Source organism: Sturnira hondurensis, unplaced genomic scaffold (genome assembly GCF_014824575.4).
Source record: "Sturnira hondurensis isolate 20B ecotype Veracruz unplaced genomic scaffold, ASM1482457v3 Scaffold0010128, whole genome shotgun sequence".
In the NCBI taxonomy this organism is placed as follows: domain Eukaryota; kingdom Metazoa; phylum Chordata; class Mammalia; order Chiroptera; family Phyllostomidae; genus Sturnira; species Sturnira hondurensis.
In genome coordinates, this window is record NW_028082759.1 from 39,926,620 (window position 1) to 39,947,071 (window position 20,452).

Below are 20,452 nucleotides of genomic sequence, written 5' to 3' on the forward strand. Positions count from 1 at the left end.
CTTTGTCCCGTCCACTTTCATTTGTAATTCTTTCACTTATTAACTGAGTAATACTGAGCATGTCTTTGGGCCTAATAAATGGGGATAATTTTACTAGCTTTTCATAGGGTTGTTAAAAAGATTTAAATGATGCATGTAAGAAGTTTAGCTCAGTACGTGGCATAGAGAAAGCATTTGCTTCTCTCATTAAAGAGACAGGAAACATCTCTTGTTCAGCTCCTTTCCTTCACCCCATCTTAAATCTGAATGTTAATATCTGGTGTAAGGCAATCACACTGCAACTAAGAGGGAAAAGGCAAGAGAACCACAGAAATCACTATCTGACATCATTGAGTAAACTCCAAAGGCCACCTACTTCCAGATTTCCTGTGCTTGTTTTTATTTAAGCAACTAGGAACTGGAAGAAACTGCCTGATCTTCTATTACCTGCAGCAAAATTATCCCTAATAATATGGTCCTAATATATGCTTAACCATTTTAGCTAACATTCTTCCTGCTATCCTTGCAGGAAGTTTATACAATGAACCCATAGTATCTACAGTTACCTCAACTTTAACTGTCTATTTTGAATCTTTCTACTAAAAGTAAGTTCCCTATTTAGCTCCTTGGGAGCAGTTATGTTAGGTGCAGTGCTCAAATGTCTTACACAATCACAGTTCCACTGTTTGTGATGTATAATGGCAGCATCATCTCGTTAAGTAAAAATAATAGCTGTGTCTTATTGTAGAATATGCCAAATTGTTTTTCTATCTAATCCACACAAAAAACCTGCTTAATAGAATAGATAATAAGTTTCAGAGATTGCAGATGGAGATAAATTCTAGTATTACTCCTTCTTAAATAATATAACTTTTTTGATCTTCAATTTCCTTTCTTATAAAAGCATTAAAAAGAAATAGTATTTCCTCGAAGAGTAATTATGAAGAGTTAAGGTAAATGCTGTCAAATGCCTAACACAGTGCACAGAATGGACAAAGAAGCATCATGAATGGAAGTTCTTTCATTGCTTTAATCCTATAGTAGGTGATGAGTAAATATTACTGTCCTAATCTTTTGCATAGAACATACACAATAATAGGCACTTCATTAAGAAAGACTAGAGTTAGTATTCACCCATAGGAAGCTTCTGCACATTAATCTCAACTACTCTCACCATACCCTTTCTGAGTCTCCATTAACATTTGTGTAGTCACATGTTTTTAAAAATTGTCTTCTGTGATTTTCACTTCCAATTAGACACTTCAATAACACAGTGATTATTCTAACTTTTTAAAGAATTTCTCTTTAAGGAAGGGTTTTCAGAACATACATTTCCTGTGACATAGATATTAATAATTGAGTGAATGCTGAACTTTTGGGGAAGATTACATGAGAAATACTAGGCCTAACAGTGACCAATGTTTAAAGTTATCTAACTTCCTTTGATGCATTTTTCACATGCATCGACAATGGTATGTGCTATTTTCCTTAACAGTGAGAAATTATCACTTTCATTACAACATTTGATATTTTGTTTTGTTTCATTTTTTGAGAAAGCTGAAAGTCATTTCACACTGCTGCTGATGAATAAGGTGGCTTAAAAATATGCCAAGCAATTTTCCGGGGGGGGGGGCAGGGAACAAACTACAACAATAACAGAAGTGAGATTTTTAAAAAAATGTTTATGAACTAAACTCTTTTTTAAAATATTTTATTTATTCTTAGAAGCGAAGGCAGGGAGAAAGAGAGGGAAAGAAACATGAATGTGTGGATGCCTCTCATTCCCCGCTACTGGGACCTGACCCACAACCCAGGCATGTGCCCTGACTGGGAATAGAACCAGTGACCCTTTGCTTCACGGGCGGGCACTCAACCCACTGAACCACACCACCCAGGGCCAGAAGTGAGATTTAGATATCAAGAAATAACATTTTCTTTTATGACCTATGAGCTGGCTCTGAAGTAATTCTAAAATGTTTGGAGGCTAACAGCTTCCAAGGGTGCCTACTTTGAAAGACAACATTCATGTATATGTAATTTGATTTAAAAATATTAGATTCCTTACTTATTCACAAGTAGGATAAATACTATCACATTATATGTATATGATTTCCTATATTCAAAACAAGGAAAGTAGAAACGCAAAGAAAGGTCTGGCAGGAAATTTTTTTGTTGTTGTTCTTGAGCCAGTCTTGCAGCATTGCATACCAGGGTTTTGCCTACTCTTCTGACAAACGTATTTTGACAAATACTTTGTCGGATTGTCTCCTTTAACATGAAATGACCTAGACTGGATAAATTCTGATGTAAAAATCATTTAACAGTTTAACGTAACAATACTTTCAATTTATGCGATGCAATCTAATATTTTCTTTCCTGTCTTATTTTATTTCCCGACCTCCCAGATGATTTCACTTTCTGCATATGGGTCGCGTCCCAGAGTTTGAAAGAAGCATTTTAAAGAGCAGGTTGCGTCCGTCAGGGTCCCAGGTTAGGACCAGCCAACTTCCCGCGGCTTTGGTAACTTAGCAACCAAGCACCACCAAGTGTAGACACTTCCGGAACCCTTGGCCGGAGTTGTCCAATCCGTTCTACAGAGTCGCCGCAAAGGCTGACGGGATCTTGGATACGGGGCGGTAGCCCGCGTCTGCACCATGGTGACAGGCGGCGGAGGAGCTAGAGTGGCAATGGCTGCTTCGTACACCTTAGCTATCGCTGCTGTGACTGCATACCTCCTGTTGGTTTCCCTTCACGTCTCACAGGCTCAGACCTTCTCTTTCCCTTTCAGGCAGCCAGAAACCTGCGGCCATAACCAGTATTTCGATATCTCCTCGCTCTCCTGTGTCCGATGTGGAGCCAACCAGAGGCAGGATGCCCAGGGTGAGATGGTTTGGGATGGGCTCTGGCTAAATAAACACTCCCGCCTTGGTGCTGCGCGCAGTCCGCGGTGTCGCTGAAACACCTTTTGGACCGCACAAAGAGTATTTCGGGAAAGTTAACGCCAGCGCTTAAGAGGTTTTCCTTGGAGGACTGCAGGTTGGGGGACGTCGAGTCCGCTACTCCTCGAGCCGTTGCCAGTAATATCTCGGCGCCACCCCCTGCCCCAACTTCTCAGCCGAAGGGTCTTTAGGGAGCACCTAGAAAGCTACATATCGGAGGCAGAAAAAATGGAGAAGAAATCTGAGATGCAGAAGAGCAGATGACAGGGAGGGGCTGCAAATTAGCCCTTGTAACTTTGATAACCGTTTACTTGACTTTTCAAGTCCCATAAAGTTAGACCTGGAAAGGACCTAAATCTTGAGCAGGTCCAGTCTCAAGGAAATACAAGTCCAGGTGAGGAAATACAAATAAGGAAATTGAAGTCCAGGTGAGGTTGTAATGTCCTCTTTGTCACCTAGATTGGGAATTAGAAGAACTTGTGTTTTTGTCCTGAGCCTCGACCTATTTTTTCTACTATGGGATGTGACCATATTACAGGTCTCCTTAGGACTTATTCCTTTGGTTATTGAATATTACTAATTGTCCTTAAAGTTTCTTGGGATTGCGTGCTTTTTTTTTCTTGAAACATCCATCATTTTGTCCTGATTCTGTTCACTGAAACTGCTTAGATTAAAAATTTCTCCATATGCTAAAATCCAAGATGTTTTCAATCTCGATTTGGTTACCCATGGGATTAAATTTCTGCCATCTTCAAATTTGATATATCTTCATTTATATCATATAGGATAGCTCAGGCTCCTCAGGTTAGGATATATGAATGAGAAAGAATTTCACAGAATGCTCTCTGTACTTATCCAGCAAATTGAGTAGTGATTATTTCATACTGTTTACTATTTGTGTACAGGGAGTATGGTAATTTATTTAAACGAATGTAACTTTTTTAAATAAAGGGTTTTTTTAACAAAGAAAATTTAAATTTATTGAATATATGTGTATGTTTGGGTGAAATAGAAATGTAAAATTTCCACACCTGTTAATTAATAGTTTGATTATTTGTTTAGTTTTTCAATAATATAATAATTTAGTTATGCTTGCACTAAAAATTGTAGCAAACACAATACCTACCTTGTGCCAGACACATTCTAAGACCTTTATGTATAGTAACTAGTTTAATATTCACACTAACCCTAAGAGGAAAATGTTATTCTTACCATTTTACCAAAGTGGAAGATGGAGCACAGAAAAGTTGTTAGTTGCTCAAAGTCACACAGGTAAGTAACAGAATCAGCATGAGAACCCAAGGAATATGTTTCTGGATTTGAACCCAGGCAGTAATGGCTCCAGAGTCTGGCTCTTAAGTACTATACTTCTCTAGATCTTAAGAATTATCACAAGTTTCCCTGTCTTGGCGTTTTATTATCATTTACCAAGGTCAGAATTGGCCCTCTTCTTTTTAGGAACGTCATGTGTGTGTCTACCAGGATTTCAGATGATCTCTAATAATGGAGGAGCTGATATTATTTGCAAAAAGTGCCCAGAAGACAGGGTATGGAGTATTTGGCTTTAAGTAATTTTACTGTAAAAACTAGTAAATTAAATGTATTTTTAATCTACCATTTCATGTGTACACTAATATTTTCTCTCACAACTTTAAAGTTATATAAAGTTCAGTTTGTTTTTACTAGATATATTTTGGAAGATTGGTGAAATTTTATACCAACTTGGAAAAAAGGAATTTATTGCTTTATTTGTTTTTTAAATCTGAAATTTTAAAAACCCACAAAGCTATGAAAATTTGTTTTACCTTTCCTCGTAGAGTAACTCAGTTATAAAGAAAAGTAGATGAATGATACAAATATAGAGCAATTTGGAGTATGTATATCCTTTGGTACAGATTGAGTTCTATGTCTTAGACTATGTGTCAATGTTTTATTAATAACTATAATGATATCAAGGTGATAAGTTTATGAAATACCAATTGCATTATTAAATAGGTTAAATAATATCTGTTGCTGTTCTGTTAGTCATTTTGTTATATTATAATTTTTGGAAAATTAGGAAGGTAATAGTTGTTATATATAATGATTTTTAATTCACAGAAATGTATTTTCAATCATTTTGGATAATTAGGAGTCTCTGTGTCTGTTCTGACTTTTATAGTAATATATCTTCTAATTATATGTATTTAAAAAAACATTGAATTTGGGAATTTAATATAAAGTTACCAGTTGTTCTACTTTATGTCTAGTACTTACAGATTTAATGATTATTTTGATACTTATTTTATCTTTTTGGAAGTATTGACCCTATAATAAATAGCCACTAATAAGAAGTGATGCCAAAGTTGATTGGTTTTTTAGTGATATTACTAAGAAATCTTAATTTTTATTTTTCTAAGATTTTAAATTTATTTTTAGAGAGAGGGGAAAGAAGGGAGAAAAACATCAATGTGTGGTTGCCTCTCACATGCCCCCCGACCAGGGACCTGGCCTACAGTCCAGGCATGTGCCCTGACTTGGAAGTGAACCGGTGACCCTTTGGTTCACAGGCCAGAGCTTAATCCACTAAGCCACACCAGCCAAAGCAGAAATCATAACTTTTAAATAGTCTTATGTATATGTGCTGCCAAGTATAGGAACATTTTTTGATAGATCCAATTTTTCAATATCAATTTTGAAATTTTCCAAATTTTTTAATTTTCCAAAATTTAAAATAGTTGGTGGCATTGTTTTTTTGTTGTCATTGTCCTCTATTAATTTTGGCTACATTCATGTTTGTAATATAATCACTGTATTATTGTCCCAGATTTTTCCTAAGTCATATAATAAGCCCAATTTTGAATGATGTCATACTTTATCAAAAACCGTTACTAGTAGAAACTATTAATGAATAGAAGGAAATACCCTTATAATTTAATTTAACATGAACAACTTAGCATATTAGTTATATGTAACATCTGCCTATTTTGAATCATAACTTGATTTTAAAAAGCTAATGTATTTGGATTTTTAAAAATTAGAATAATTATTTTAAGGCAAGTAAGTCTATTAACTAGCTGTTTATTAAATTCTGTTGCATTTTGTTGTTTTATCTTTGTCAATGGAAAAACTGAATGATGATATTAATTATGAAAGTAAGGACTCATTTGAACTGAAAATCATGAAGAACTATTGCCCAGAGTCAATATATAGTTATAAATGTATATCTTAATTTTGGAATATAAGCTCATATTGGTACCCAGGAAATTTTTATGAGGCCTTTATGCACATTATGTATTTAAATATAAATTGCAAATTATACACTCTTGTGGCTTTTGGACTTACATGATCAGTTAAGGAGGAAAGGTTGATTATGAAGGATAAAATGATTTTTTTTTAATTCAGAAAGGTGTTACCAAAGATGGCTGGAACTGCATTTCTTGCCCTAGTGGTTTAACTGCAGAAGGAAAATGCCACTGTCCTACTGGCCATATTTTAAGTAAGTAGGTTTCTTATGAAATAGTAACACATCTTCTTTTGTATTTGTTTCTGATCAGGACGTTAAGTGAAATAGTATGGTGATTTCTTAACAATATTTTTATTACTGTTGTTCAAAATTTGATGATGTTTGAGACAGCAGCAGGCATTAAGAAGATAAAAGAGCCCTACCTGATTTTTAAAAATTCTTTATTCTTAATAATGTAGTATTAGATGGATACTTCCTTAGTATAATAAGATAAAATATCAACTCAGAAGCCATCATGATGCCTAATAAGGAAAAAATATTAGCATTCCTCTGAATGTCAGGAACCAGATAGAGATATAAATGATATACTTAGGTAAGTGAAAGAATACACTCAATACATTCATACACTCAATAAATATTCATGTATGAATGAATAAACTCCATACTTCATTGGTTTACTTAATATATCTTTGATTTCTTTTCAAAGCAATACTTATAAAACTGCTTTATTTTTCTACAGTCCCATGCTATACCATTGTATGAATGTACCATAATTTATTTGACTTAATTACTCTATAGGTAATTAAGATTCCTTACTTAATTACTCTATAGGTCATAGAGTAATTAAAAAAGAGAAGATAAATATTATTAATTTTCAATGATTTGATTGTATATTTAGAAAACCCAGTGGAATCACTAAAATTTATTATAACCAAGTAAAGTTTCCTGAGAACAAAATTAATATTCTAAAATCAGTAGGCTTCTTATTCAAACAGTAACTCTTTAGAAACTGTGAAGAAAGAAAAGAGCTCATCTGCAGTAGCAACAGCAACAAAAAATACTGAGGCATAAATGTGCAAGAGGAATTAATTGAAGAAATCTGTGAATGCCATTGAGGGACACAGAGATAGGATTTAATAAATGAAGTATACATCTTGTTTTTGGATGTGAAGATGAAATATTGTAAAGATGTCAGCTCTCCCAATACCAAGTCTATTTAAAGGAACCTTAATAAATTCTACTAGGGGTTTGTTTCTCTTTTTTAGAGACTGTAAAAACTAATTCTAAAGTTTGTCTGTAGAAAAATATATGAAAGCCAAGAAAATTATGAAAAAGGAGCAAACAACCCCATCAGATATTGTACACATTTTATAGCTGCTATAATAATAACATCGGTGGCTAGCAACAGACTGGTTGATGGAACATATCACATGTGATAAAAGTGGCATTTCATATCGCTGGAGAAAAGACTGATTAATGAGTGGTATTTGGGGAAGTACTAAGTTGGGTTTCTACCTTATTCCTTAAAAATAAATTTTAGGTCAATCAAATATTTTAATATTAAATATGAATCTATGAAAGTTTATAAAAATAATAGGAAACATTTTATTTCTTAGTGTTGAGTAGGCCTTTTAAGTATGGGGCAAAAATCTCAGAAGCTGTGGAAGAAAATTTGGTCAATTTGATTACATATAAAATTTTTTAAAAAAATCATAAATAATACCAGAAAGTAAACAGCAGACTACAGAAAAAATTATAGTCCATACAATAGACAGATAGCTAAGTTCTGTAATATATGTACAACTTCTATAAATAAATAAGAGCAAGGTGAATAACTGAATTTTTTTTAATGGCCAAAAATCAGGAATAAAGTTGGCAGAGAAAAAGCATTTAAACATGAATAAATTGCTCAACCTTACTCAGAGAATAATATTAATTAAAACTTGAAGGGACTTGATGAAAAAGGTAAAGGGATAGAAGAGAACAGATTGATAGTTACAAAATAGTCATGGAAATGTAAACTACAGCATAGGATATATAGTCAATAATATTTGTAATAACTGTATGCTGCCAGTTAGGTACCGGAAATATCAGGAGGAGCACTTGGTAAGTACATGATTGTCTAACCACCATGCTGTTCACCTGAAACTAGTACAAAATAATATTGAATGTAAGCTGTAATTAAAAACATTTTTTAAATTGAAAAAAGTTTTACAACAATGTAAGGTTATAAGAATTGAAGTCAGAATTCTTGCCTATTCAAAAAAACTGAAATTTTATTTTAAAGTAAATTTTATTTTAAAATTTTATTTTTAATCAGATTTGATTGTTAGACTTTTTGAATTTTGACAATGTTTGCAAGAATACAGGGCAACAGTTATGTATCATTGAGGAAGTTTAAGTGGTAGCAACTTCTATGGAGAGCAGTTTGACAGTATTTATCGAATGTAGATCATTGCCCAGCAAGCCTTTATCCAGGGATTTCTTGTTCTAGTACAGGTAAATAAATGACTGAAGAAGTATATGCATGTTTTGTCTTTTTATTGCAGTATTAGTCCTATGACAAAAGATTATAAATAATGTGAAAGAGATTATTAGTCAAATAAATTATGGTACATTCATACAATGGTATAGCATGCAACTGTAGAAAAATAAAGCAGTTTTATAAGTATTGCTTTGAAAAGAAATCAAAGATATATTAAATAAACCAATGAAGTATGGAGTTTATTCATTCATACACGAATATTTATTGAGTGCCCACTATTTATCAGAACTATTTTATTTATTTGGTATGCTACCATTTATGTTTTCTAAAAAAGATTATATATGTATACATGCTTGTATATGCATGTATATCCATAGCCTGTTCTGGAAGAATTCATAAGAAACTAGTAACAATGTTTGCTTCAGGTGGAGAACTGAGTGTCTGGAGGGAAGGGGTTGGGAAAGAGACTTAATTTTTGCTTTGAATCCTTCTGTGCCTTTTATTTTTACAGTTTGTATATTACCTCTTTAAAAATAATTCTTAATGGAAAAATTGCTGTCATCAATTTATTTGAAATCTATTTAGAAGGGAGGACACACATGTGGAAAAGTGATGTGCCGAGCAAGAGAGCAATAACAGATTTTTCACAAGGGGCGTACATATTAAATAATCAGTTGACCACTGTAGGCAATAAATGTTCTATAAGGAACAACAAGGGTTGTTTGGAAAGGTCGCCATAAGAAGGCAGTGTAGTAATTGGATCTTGAAGGATTAATGGTGTTTCCAAGGTAGCAATAAAGAGGCTATTCCAGGCAGAAGGAAAAGTGTAAGCAGGGTGTAAACATAAAATATAAAAAATCCAGATTGACTATGAAGGGAATATCAGTTTGCTGAGTTTAAAGGTGCGTTGGTCCTGATTGTGGAAGGCCTTGAATGACATAATAGTCTATAGGAATGCACATTTTATTGATGGTTTTCAACAGGGAAACGATTCAGATTAATCTGCCTATCATTAGTCTTGCATTAATTCAGCTATCTGTTGTATTTATCCAGAAATGCTTCATATATTTGCTTGTCTCTATATATCATTGAAAATATTCATGCAAGTATCATCATACTTATTCATAAGTATCTGCTGATAAAACATTAAAATAAATTTTAAAACTTCATTTAAACAAAGGACCTTTAAGCTAAAGGGCGCTAGCAAGCCCCCACTTCAGTTCTAGCAGATTGTCATCACATAAGTACATGGAACCCATGAAAACAGACTTGCTTATTTTTTAAGAGATGCCAGAAATACAAAGTTTTTAGGTGAAACCTCCCAATTTTAAATCTTCCTAATTAAAAATATTTATTGATCAATACCTGCTAGGTGCTAGGATACAATAGTGAATCAAACTTACATTCCAATGGCAAGAGAAAGAGTAAACAAATGAGTAGGTCTATCTGTAGGTGGTAATAAGTACTATGAGGGCAAATAAGACAAAGCAAAGGGAGAGGCAGCAGGCTGCTAGTTTACATGGACGACCTTGGAAGACCTCCCTAGAAAGGTGACGACATCTGAGCAAAGACCTGAAGGAAGTGAGAAACAGAGCCGTGTTGGTGACTGGGCATTCTAGGCAGAGGGAATAGCAAGTGCAGAGGTCCCAAGATGGGTGCATACTCGGTATAATCAAGGGTCAGCAGTATACTAATGTGGCTGTACCAAAGGAGGAGGAAAGCAGAGGCGGGTGGGTCTGAAAAGTGGATTGATGGTTTGCAGATCATTTAAGGCCTTTTAGGCTATATGAACCTTGAAAATGAACTGGTGTGAGGTGGAAGACCATTGGAAGGTTTTCAGAGGAGTGAAATGATCACACTTAGTTTTTAATCTAGCTTCTTCCTGGAGAATAGAACCAGGGATCTAGTTAGGAATCTGTCACAAAAGCCCAGGTTATAGATGATGGCATTGGGCCAAGGTAATAGTTCTGGAAGTAGAATAATTTGGCTTCTGGATATACTTTGAAGAGAGAGCTGACAGGATTTGCATCTTTATTTTCTAATTTTTTTTAATGTGGAGGATGAAAGGAGGATACCTAGATGTACTGAGGAAATGGTCAAATGGAGTTGCCTGTAGGAGGAATAAGTTGTTCACCTTTACGTTTGTTAAATTTGTTTTTACCACCTTGCAAAACCTTGTAAGATTATGGATAACATTATGATTGGGACTAACGGTCTTTGACCATTTTTCGCAATGCTGTTTCTCTGTTACTCCTTCAGCCCCAAAGTAATTGTTATCATTTTGTGTGTATGTCCTCTTAGAATCTATTTTTTCTCTTTTTAACGTACAGATGTACATTGTAGTCACAAAATATGCAGTATTTTTATATAAATATTTCATACAAAAAATATTGTTTTACATTATACTTTTTTCACTTAACAGTATGATCTATTTGCTATTTTAAATATTTAGATTATTTTCTAACAAATAACACTTTGATGAATATCGTTATTCATATATGTGTGTATTTCTGTAAGTTAGGTATCTAAAAATGAACTTTTAGTGTTGTAGGGTAGATGAATATAAAATTTTAGTAGATACCATCAAAAGCTAAGTTGCAGAAACATAGCGACAGTCTGTGAAAATGCTTGTTTCCCCATAACCAGTGTGACAGGAAAACTTTTTTAAAGATTTATTTATTTATTTTCAGAGAGAGGGAAAGGGAAGAAGGAAGAGAGGGAAAGAAACATCTATGTTCGAGAGAAACATCGATCACACACCCCCAACTGGGGACCTGGCCAGCAACACAGGCATGTGCCCTGACCAGAAATTGGAACAGGTGACCTTTTGGTCTGTGTGACACCACCTAACCCACTGAGCCACACCAGCCAGGGCACTGAAAATTTTTGAAGAAAAAATACTAATTTTTTATTATGAGCATTTGGAAAATTAGTTTCTGTATTATTTTTATGTGAATAGGGAAGGTTTCACTTTTCTATATTATTGAGGTGGTTAACATGCCTTTAATGCAAAGCAGATGTTTTGAAAATCATTAGAATTACAAGTGTATTTTACTAAGTATACCCAGGCTTTTATGTTGACTTTGAGATCTAATCTAGTGTTATATCTTAATTTTGTTTTTAAATTGTTTAGTGGAAAGAGATATAAAGGGAGCATTGTTGTCTCAAGCCACTTGTCAGCTCTGTGATGAAAATGAAGACTCTTTTACGGTAGCAAATGCTGTGGGAAACAGGTAAGTAGTGCGCTGTGTGCTGACTTAATATCATTTTATGTATATGAAGAATGTGTACCCTTTTAATTACTTTCTAATCATATCAGTTGCTTCTCACAATAATGGGAGGAAGGATAGCAGTAGGCATTAGCAGCTAAAGAAGCTGAGGCCCAGAGTAGGGTTCGGTCTCTTATCAGTTGTTTGACCTTGGATAGCTCAGTAAGTTAATCTCCTTGTCTCTAGAGTGGGGACGTACCACCTAGTTCATAGGCTGTTATCACAGCCTAGAAATAAATATATTAAGTTCTCAGCATAGTGCTAGAGAGTAAGTGTTTTGTTTGTGATTATGTAATTTGTACACTCTCTGTAATATATAGTACATAATAGTGACTTCTATTTTCAGCATAGTTGCTATATATCAGGTATTGTGTTGTATATGTTATATTACCTAAGAAAATGTATTAATAAGATAAATAAATTCAGGTACCCTATTACAGCCCTGTTCTCTATGACTTTACATTCCCCTTCGTGCATGCACACGTACACACCAAACACACAAGCCCACACACTACTCCCTCTGTCTAACTCAAACACAGTATTCCTATTTCAACTTCAGTTCTGGCTACAGATCGACCTCCCTTTAAGCACAATTTTCTCTTTAGTTCTCAAGTTTAACATAGAAAATACTTGAGCAGCTTTTTCTGGGGATAATTAGTGTTAGATCATCTTTTCTTTCAGGCTGACCTGCATTGTAGCACATAAATATGGACCACCAGGCTGTTCCTCAATTTTTCCCCCCTAATACCTATCTAAGTCTAGTCTGTGCCATGCCCTGGCCCCATCTCCTACCTGCTCTATCTTGCTAGAAATGAATACCCACCTAAAACCATCAGCGCCCTCCTTGTCCAATGCCCTGTGTCCTTTTATATCATTAATGAAAAATATTTTTTCTAAAATTAACAGAGATCATGAATAGACTTGAGGTTGTGATAAGGAGTAGATACATGTTTCTTTTCAGCATATGTTGTCTTTTTGCTTTATGGCAGACAAAATAAAAGTATATTGATATAAGTACTTATAAAAGTGGATTGGGTTTCATTTATATAAGTTTGTTGGGCTCTTTTGTTAATGGAGTAACATAACCATCTTTGCTGTTCAGTATTTATTCTTTTACAATTCATGTGGTTTCAAAAGAATACTCTCCTATTTAAAGAAAAATGTTATATATAAAGAGAGATTCCAGGGGAAGAGAGAAAGGGGTGTAGAGAGAGAGAAACACTGACGTGAGAGAAACATCGATTGGTTGCCTCCCTCATGTGCCCCAACTAGAGACCAAACCCACAGCCTAGGTGTGTGCCCTGACTGGGAGTGGAATCCACAGCCTTTTGTTGCATAGGACGATGCTCCAACCCACTGAGCCACACTGGCCAGGCAAGAATCCTCTCCTATTATTGGTTAATTTTATTTATTTATACCTTGCCTTGTAATACTAAGAGAGGGATAAAATTATTCAAATAAGTGTCCATATTTTTAATTGGTCTACTTATTACAAGTAATGAGTTTAATCTAGTATTTATAAAGACAAGTTCTTAAATTTAGGTTTAGTATAATTCATTAGCATTTAAAAAATGTTTTTTGTTATATTGACAGGTGTGTCCGATGTGAGCCAACATTCATTAATACCAGCAAGTCTTGTGTGTGTTCAGAACCTAACATTTTAGTAAGGCTAATCAAATTGATAAACTATATATTTTGAAATTAAATTACTTATACTATTCCATAAACTGTTTTATTCATTCATTCATTCATTCATTTTTTAGACAGGGGGCTTATGTTTCAGCAGCACGGGGAATTTCCCTCCACGTGTAATTTCAGCTACACGCTATGGAGAGCTTGTGAGTATGTTTATATTTTTTGTTTCATTGTTAGGAATATGTCTGCATTTCTTTGGTAATTAATTTGGGAATAAAATGATGCACATTTATGTGTAAATCACTTTAAAGCAGGGATTATGATCAGCCTAAGCCTATAAGCTTGGCATTATGATTTATAAGTTCAGTTACTGTCTTCTCTATCCCAGCTCATTCCTTTTTCAGTGAGTCTCAGAATGTTAAGACTGGGCAGGTTCATTGTAGATCCCATAAAGAATGCAGTATAATATAGTTAGGAGCACCAGAGACTAGATTTCAGCCCTGGATTTATCAGTCATCTGCTTTATATCTTTGGACTTGGTTAACATTTTTAATCTTCAGTTAATTGTCTGTAAATTGAACATAATAATAATAGCTACCTCACAGTGCCTGTACATGGTAGTCACCAGAGAAATGAGGATTATTTCTATCCAGCCAGTTTCCTTATTTACAGATGAGAGCGTGTTGGCATAGAGTTGGAGCTCTTGTGACAGATCCTGGTGATGACAACATCTGGGATGGAAAATGGGAAGTAGGTGCATGGTTTGGCACTGAAGAGGTTCCAAATACAAGAGAATAGGCGTTAGATGACTGACTAGGAGTTAGTTGATAAGCATTGAGGATACCCAGTATGCCAGCAGAGCCTGGGACAGACAGGCCAGGATCTGGTTGATAAAATCATTGTTGAATAGGTGGGAGCAGTACTGTGAGGATAGCCATAGTGATGCTAGAAACTGGGATCTTGATGAACGAAGCAAAAATTTCTCTCCTTCAATATAGTCTTGTTGGGTGACAGGCAAGTATGAAATAATGGCAAAACAACAGAATAAATGCTAGCATATGGGTATGCATAGGAGCTTGAGATCATAAAATTTGGCTCGTTTGTAACAAGATACATGTCTTTGGGGGCATTCTTCTTTAGATTTGGATCTCAGTGAACATATGTATCCCATTATCACATTTGTAGGTCTTTAATTTTCGCTTTTTCCTTTTCAAAATAAGTTGAAATAATTTTGCTCATAGTCTCACCAGTGTCTCTCCCTCTCACTTGGTCTCAGGTCAGCAGCCATTTAGGTCACGTCCTTTTCAATCCCCTTCATTCTGGAAGAGGTCCTCAGTCTTTCCTCTCCGAACTCAATAGTTTTGGAGATTATAGGCTTTACAATCTACCGGATGGTCCTCAACTGGGTATATCTAATCTTTCTTCACAATTAGAACATGCTTGGCAGGAAACCACAAAAAAAGATGGAGTGCTATTCTCAGTGCATTGCTTCACACTGTGGGGCACAGGGATGTCCATCTGTCCCACCACCGGTGATGTTAACCTTGATCACCTACCATAAAGTCACCATGTCTGCTTTACTATTACCATTTTCCCTTTGCATTTGATTAGTATTTTAGGGGAATTTCCAAAATTATGTTTACTCTTTTTCACTAACACTAACTTAGTAGCTTTAATATCCACTGATGACACTTGTCTGTATCAGCCACTACTGTGATGGTTGCCATATCTTTCCATTATGTCTCCACATTTCCCGATTAACATTCTACTATAAGGAAGAATTTTTCCTTCTCATTTCTCTCTATATACTTNCATGTCTGCTTTACTATTACCATTTTCCCTTTGCATTTGATTAGTATTTTAGGGGAATTTCCAAAATTATGTTTACTCTTTTTCACTAACACTAACTTAGTAGCTTTAATATCCACTGATGACACTTGTCTGTATCAGCCACTACTGTGATGGTTGCCATATCTTTCCATTATGCCTCCACATTTCCCGATTAACATTCTACTATAAGAAAGAATTTTTCCTTCTCATTTCTCTCTATATACTTATTTGTATATTAATGGCGGTATCGATTCATGGGTTCCTGTTTTGTTCAATTGGTTTTAATCCAATACATGTGTTTGTTTTAATGCTCAAACTGTCCTAGATTTGGCCAGTAGAAGCCCCTGCATGTTGGCTCCCGTCTTTGTTGACACCACATCATCCTTTAATTGTTTCCTTACTTTCTGGCACAGCAAGGTTTCCAGGCTCATCTAGGACTCTTTCAGCCTCAGCCCTGGAATCAATCATCTTTCTATGGAGCTTTTAAAGATAATATTTAGAAACCAAGATTACTACTTTAGTATGCCTCCTTAGCAGACAGAGCTAGAAAATATGTATATAACTGTTTCAGTACTTATCTTGTGTGTATATATATATATATATATATATTAAAATAAATGAGTTCATACCGATACTTTCAATTCCAAAGTGATACCTCAGAATTCTTTTTAGCCTTTCATTTGACAGTAGTGAAACTTCCCACAGTATCTTTCCCAGTAGTGGGAAATCTGGGCCTCATCCTCAATTTGCTCCTTTGCTCAACATGACAAAGCTGTCTTCCACTCCAACACCACTGTGCAGTAGATTCGTTTCAGGCTGCTCTGCTAGAAAGGGAAGCTGGGCAGGCAAAGGCTATTCCAACTGTAAAGTTAATCTGATTCAGTCAATGTATGCTATTTATTTATTTAAAGATTTTATATATTTCTTTTTAGAGAGTGAAGGAGGGAGAGAGAAAGAAAGTGAGAGAAACATCAATGTGTGATTGCCTCTCGTGCGGCCCCTACTGGGGGCCTGGCCTGCAACCCAGGTGTGTGCTCTGACTGAGAATGAAACCAACGACCCTTTGGTTTGCAGGCCGGCACTTAGTCCATGGAGCCACACCAGCCAGGACCAATGTATTTTATTTAAATATACCAGTCTTGAACACTGACACTTTTCTAAGGACAAGTTTGTAGTTCCTAACTTTAATAACATTTTATTAAATGTTAATTGGTAACAGATTCTGTGTGGCCAGTGTATGAATCATGTCAAGAAAATGCAGTTATGATGGTGTGACTATCTTGGCCCAGCTCTCAGCTTTGCTGGTGTAAGAACTCAGTTTTATCAGTGAGCTTGTAGGTCAGTCAGGTTCTAAGGAACCAGTTCAAAGTAATTAAACTCACCAGAGATTAGATAGGCTGATAAACAAAATGCATGTTTATTAGTTTATGTTGAGACTGTAGTTGCCAACTAGACTAAAGTACTTGTATGAACATGATAACATCCGCTCTTCCTAATTGGAAAAATGTGCTTAGAACATTACAGGTCAGATGCTTTCTTGATTAATACAGAATTGAAATGTAATTAGTTTTGTATAATTTTATAATGAAGGCTTCCAGTCCACCTCTAGGGATATTCCTGCCTTTCGGTAAATAATTTCCATATATTTGCATATATGTGGAGTCAATGTCTTCCCATTCACATTTCCTGAAGGTAATAATGGTGATATTGTGTCTTGCTTTTTTCTCTTTTCCAACTTTTATTTTGAAAAATTTTTAAATTGCAGAAAAGCTAAAAAAAACAAGACAATGACTATACATATATCTTTTACCTAGGTTAACCAATTGTTAATGTTTTGCCAATTTGCTTTATCTTTCTGTGCATGTAAATGCATGTATATACACATTTTTTTCTGAGACACTTAAAAAATAAGTTGTAGACATGTGACATTTTCCTTTTAAATACTTTATTATGTAGCTCATAGGAAAAAGGGCATTTTTTTGGCATCGCACCTAAAAAAATTTAAATTAATGTAATAGAATTACCTTATATACTTGTTTCAATGTCTTTTACCCTCCAGCCCATTTTGGAGGGGTGGGGTGTTGTATATAGAATCCAATCAAGGATTTCCAATTGTGGTTAGTATTTTCATCTTTTTTTAACTTAAAATATTTTTTTATTGAATTTATTGGAGTGACACTGGTTAACAAAGTTACACAGGTTTCAGGTGCACAGTTCCACAGCACATCATCTCATCTGTGCACGACGTTGTGTGTTCACCACCCCGAGTCAAGTCTTCATTGCAAGTAGTCTTTTTAGTTTTCTTTAATTTGGAACAGACTCTTGTACTGTTTTGCTGGAGGGATTTTTTTTTTTTACTTTTCTTTTCTGCTTTAATAGAATTGATTCTTACATAGCCAAGGCCAGCTTTTACTGCCCCACAGTTTGGATTTTTCTCATTGTTTTCTCATGATTAGATTCAGTGAAATATTTTCAAGCAAGAATATAAGTGTTGTGTACAGCCCATTGCATCAAAACAAGGAGCACCTGATGTCGGATTGTCCGATCATTGGTGTTGCTAAACTCGATTGCCTGGCTATGGTGGTATCTGCCACTCTCTCCGTTGTAAAGGTACTCTGATGAAGGTAGTCCCAGACCTTCCTCTGAGACTATGTGAACATCCAATTTATTATGAGCCTTGCCTAAATCAAGGAAATTGGTTCCTTCAGGATGAATTTACAACTCTATTACTCTCTTTATATTTATTAGTTAGAGTCTTCAGTAAGAAGCGCTTTCTTCCTGTGCTTTTTTTTAGCCCTACTGTAAACTCATAGAATCTTTGTTTATTCAGTGTGTTATGATGTTATCGTTATTCCTCTTTCCAAAGCTCAGATTGTTCCACGGTTGTACTTTCCTTTGAGATAGCTCCTGTGTTGTTTTGACATGTCTCATTAAGTCTTCAGGCACTCCCTTGCTTTCTCTATTTTATGTTCCAGGCTCAATCAATATAATAATAATCATGAATAGTCACATAATACTCTTATTTTAAATTGTACCTTCATTGAATATTTAAGTTTTCTTTTTTAAATAATACTGCTGTCAACCATTTTATGCACATAGTTTTGTTTTTTCTTTTGGAGACACCACTTCCTTAAAATAAACTTCCTAAGTGTTTCTAAATTCCTGGGTTAAAATTAACAGGTACTATTTTATGAAAGGATTGTACAATTTTAATAGTGTTGCTGGCATTATCCATTGCTTTCATTTTACATGTGTTTCTTGGTACTGTTGGTTACTGCTTTCCATTTTTGCTAGTGTTTTGGTGCGTTGTTCAACCTTCACGCATATGTGTTTTTCCTTACACATGAGAACTTTTGCTTATTGAAGAGATAAAAGTATAGATTCAGTTGTGTTTTAGATTCCTTTGATAGCTTTGGTGCGATGTTCTATTAACTTAGTTTTATCTCTTCTGTCCACGTCCAGAGAATTTACTCTGAACTGTGCTTCCTAGTATCTTATTTTTTAGAAATGTGCACAGATGAACTTTAAAGCATTTCTTAGTCAGACCCATGTATCTGTAGCTTTCAGAGCACATGTATGCTTTGGTCTCATCCTGGATATTCTGATTCATTTTGTTGAGGAGGAAGCCAGGCATTTTCTACTTTTAGGAAATTCCACAGGTGATTCTGCTGCCCAGCGTTGTTTGAGAATCACTATTTCGGAGATTTTAACTGTTACTCAACATATCCACAATCTCCAGTTGCTAGAAATCATTTACCGATATTTCTTTTTTATTACTCTCAAATTTAATACAGTGTAATAATCCTAAATTAGCAAATGTTAACTATTCAATACTAAGTAAAGATCTAGTTTTTCTTTTATTTTTTGACACTTTGTTTTTCTATGATTGAAATAGGCATAATAATTTTTTGGACTATAGACCCATTTTTTCCCTATATCTTTTGCCTAAGTGACATGAGTTTATAATGCAGTCCTATTTGTAAAAACTGACACTGGTTAGAATTAATTCTTATATTCCCATTAAAATCTGTTTCTTCATTTTTAAATTATATTTTATTTATGCTATTATAGTTGTCCAACTTTTCTCTTCTGTCTCAACCCCCACTAAGCCCTCTTCTACTCCCTCAGGCAATCCCCACACTAGCGGATCATATACATATGTTCTTTGACTAATATAATATATTCCTTTTGTTATATGTATTTATTGCCATTTTAGTGTTCATATTTTGATCTTCTTTTTCTTCTTAAAGAAGACCCGTTAACATTTCATATAATACTTATTTGGTGGTGATAAGCTCCTTTAGTTTTTTCTTGTCTGGAAAGCTTTTTCGTCTCCTCTCTGATTCTAAGTGGTAGCCTTGCTGGGTAGAATAATATTGGTTTTACTTTTTTGCTTTTCATCATTTTGAATACTTTCTGCCAATCCCATCCAGCCTGCAAAGTTTCTTTTGAGAAATCAGCTGACAGTTTTATGAGAACTCTTCTGTAGGTAACTAACTGCTTTTCTCTTGCTGCTTTTAGGATTCTCTCTTTAACATTTGGCATTTTAATTATGATGTGTCATGCTATGGGCCTCCTTACACTGTCCTTACTTGGGGGATTCTTTTTTCTTTTTGCTGTTCCAATTGGGTGTTTTTTGCCTCCTTATATTCCAAATCTCTCATTTGATTCTCTGCTTCATCCACTCTACTATTGATTCCCGGAAATAGTTCTTTGTTTCAATTAGTGAATCCCTCATTTCTGACTGGATCTTTTTTTTTGCTATTGAGGTTCTCGCTTATTCAGTGAGCATTTTTATAACCAGTATTTTGAACTCTGCATCTAGTAGGTTTCTTATCTCCATTTTGTTCTATTCTTTCTCTGGAGTTTTGATCTGTTCTTTTATTTGGGCCATATTTCTTTGTCTCCTCATTTTGTCAGCCTCCCTGTGTTTGTTTCTATTTATTGGGTATAGCTGCTACATCTCCCTGTCTTGGTAGCCTGGCCTAATGTAGCAGGTGTCCTGTAGGATCTGGTGGCACAGCCTCACCTATCACCCAAGCTGGGTACTAGAGGTGTGTTCACCATATGGACTGTGTACACCCTCCTG

At 35.0% G+C, this 20,452-nt stretch overlaps 1 protein-coding gene across 2 annotated transcripts in view; it reads left to right on the forward strand.

The window, feature by feature from the left end:
- Positions 1-2,616: 2,616 nt before the first annotated feature.
- The window catches only part of TMEM67 (transmembrane protein 67), a 53,358-nt gene continuing 35,522 nt past the window's right edge, over positions 2,617-20,452 (forward strand). For both annotated transcript variants that reach the window (XM_037058732.1, XM_037058733.1), the window contains exons 1-6: positions 2,617-2,859; positions 4,377-4,465; positions 6,303-6,396; positions 11,763-11,862; positions 13,492-13,561; positions 13,662-13,736. In XM_037058732.1, the coding sequence (XP_036914627.1) occupies positions 2,634-2,859; positions 4,377-4,465; positions 6,303-6,396; positions 11,763-11,862; positions 13,492-13,561; positions 13,662-13,736 (654 nt within the window). In that variant the 5' untranslated portion in view covers positions 2,617-2,633. The remainder of the gene's footprint in view (positions 2,860-4,376; positions 4,466-6,302; positions 6,397-11,762; positions 11,863-13,491; positions 13,562-13,661; positions 13,737-20,452) is intronic.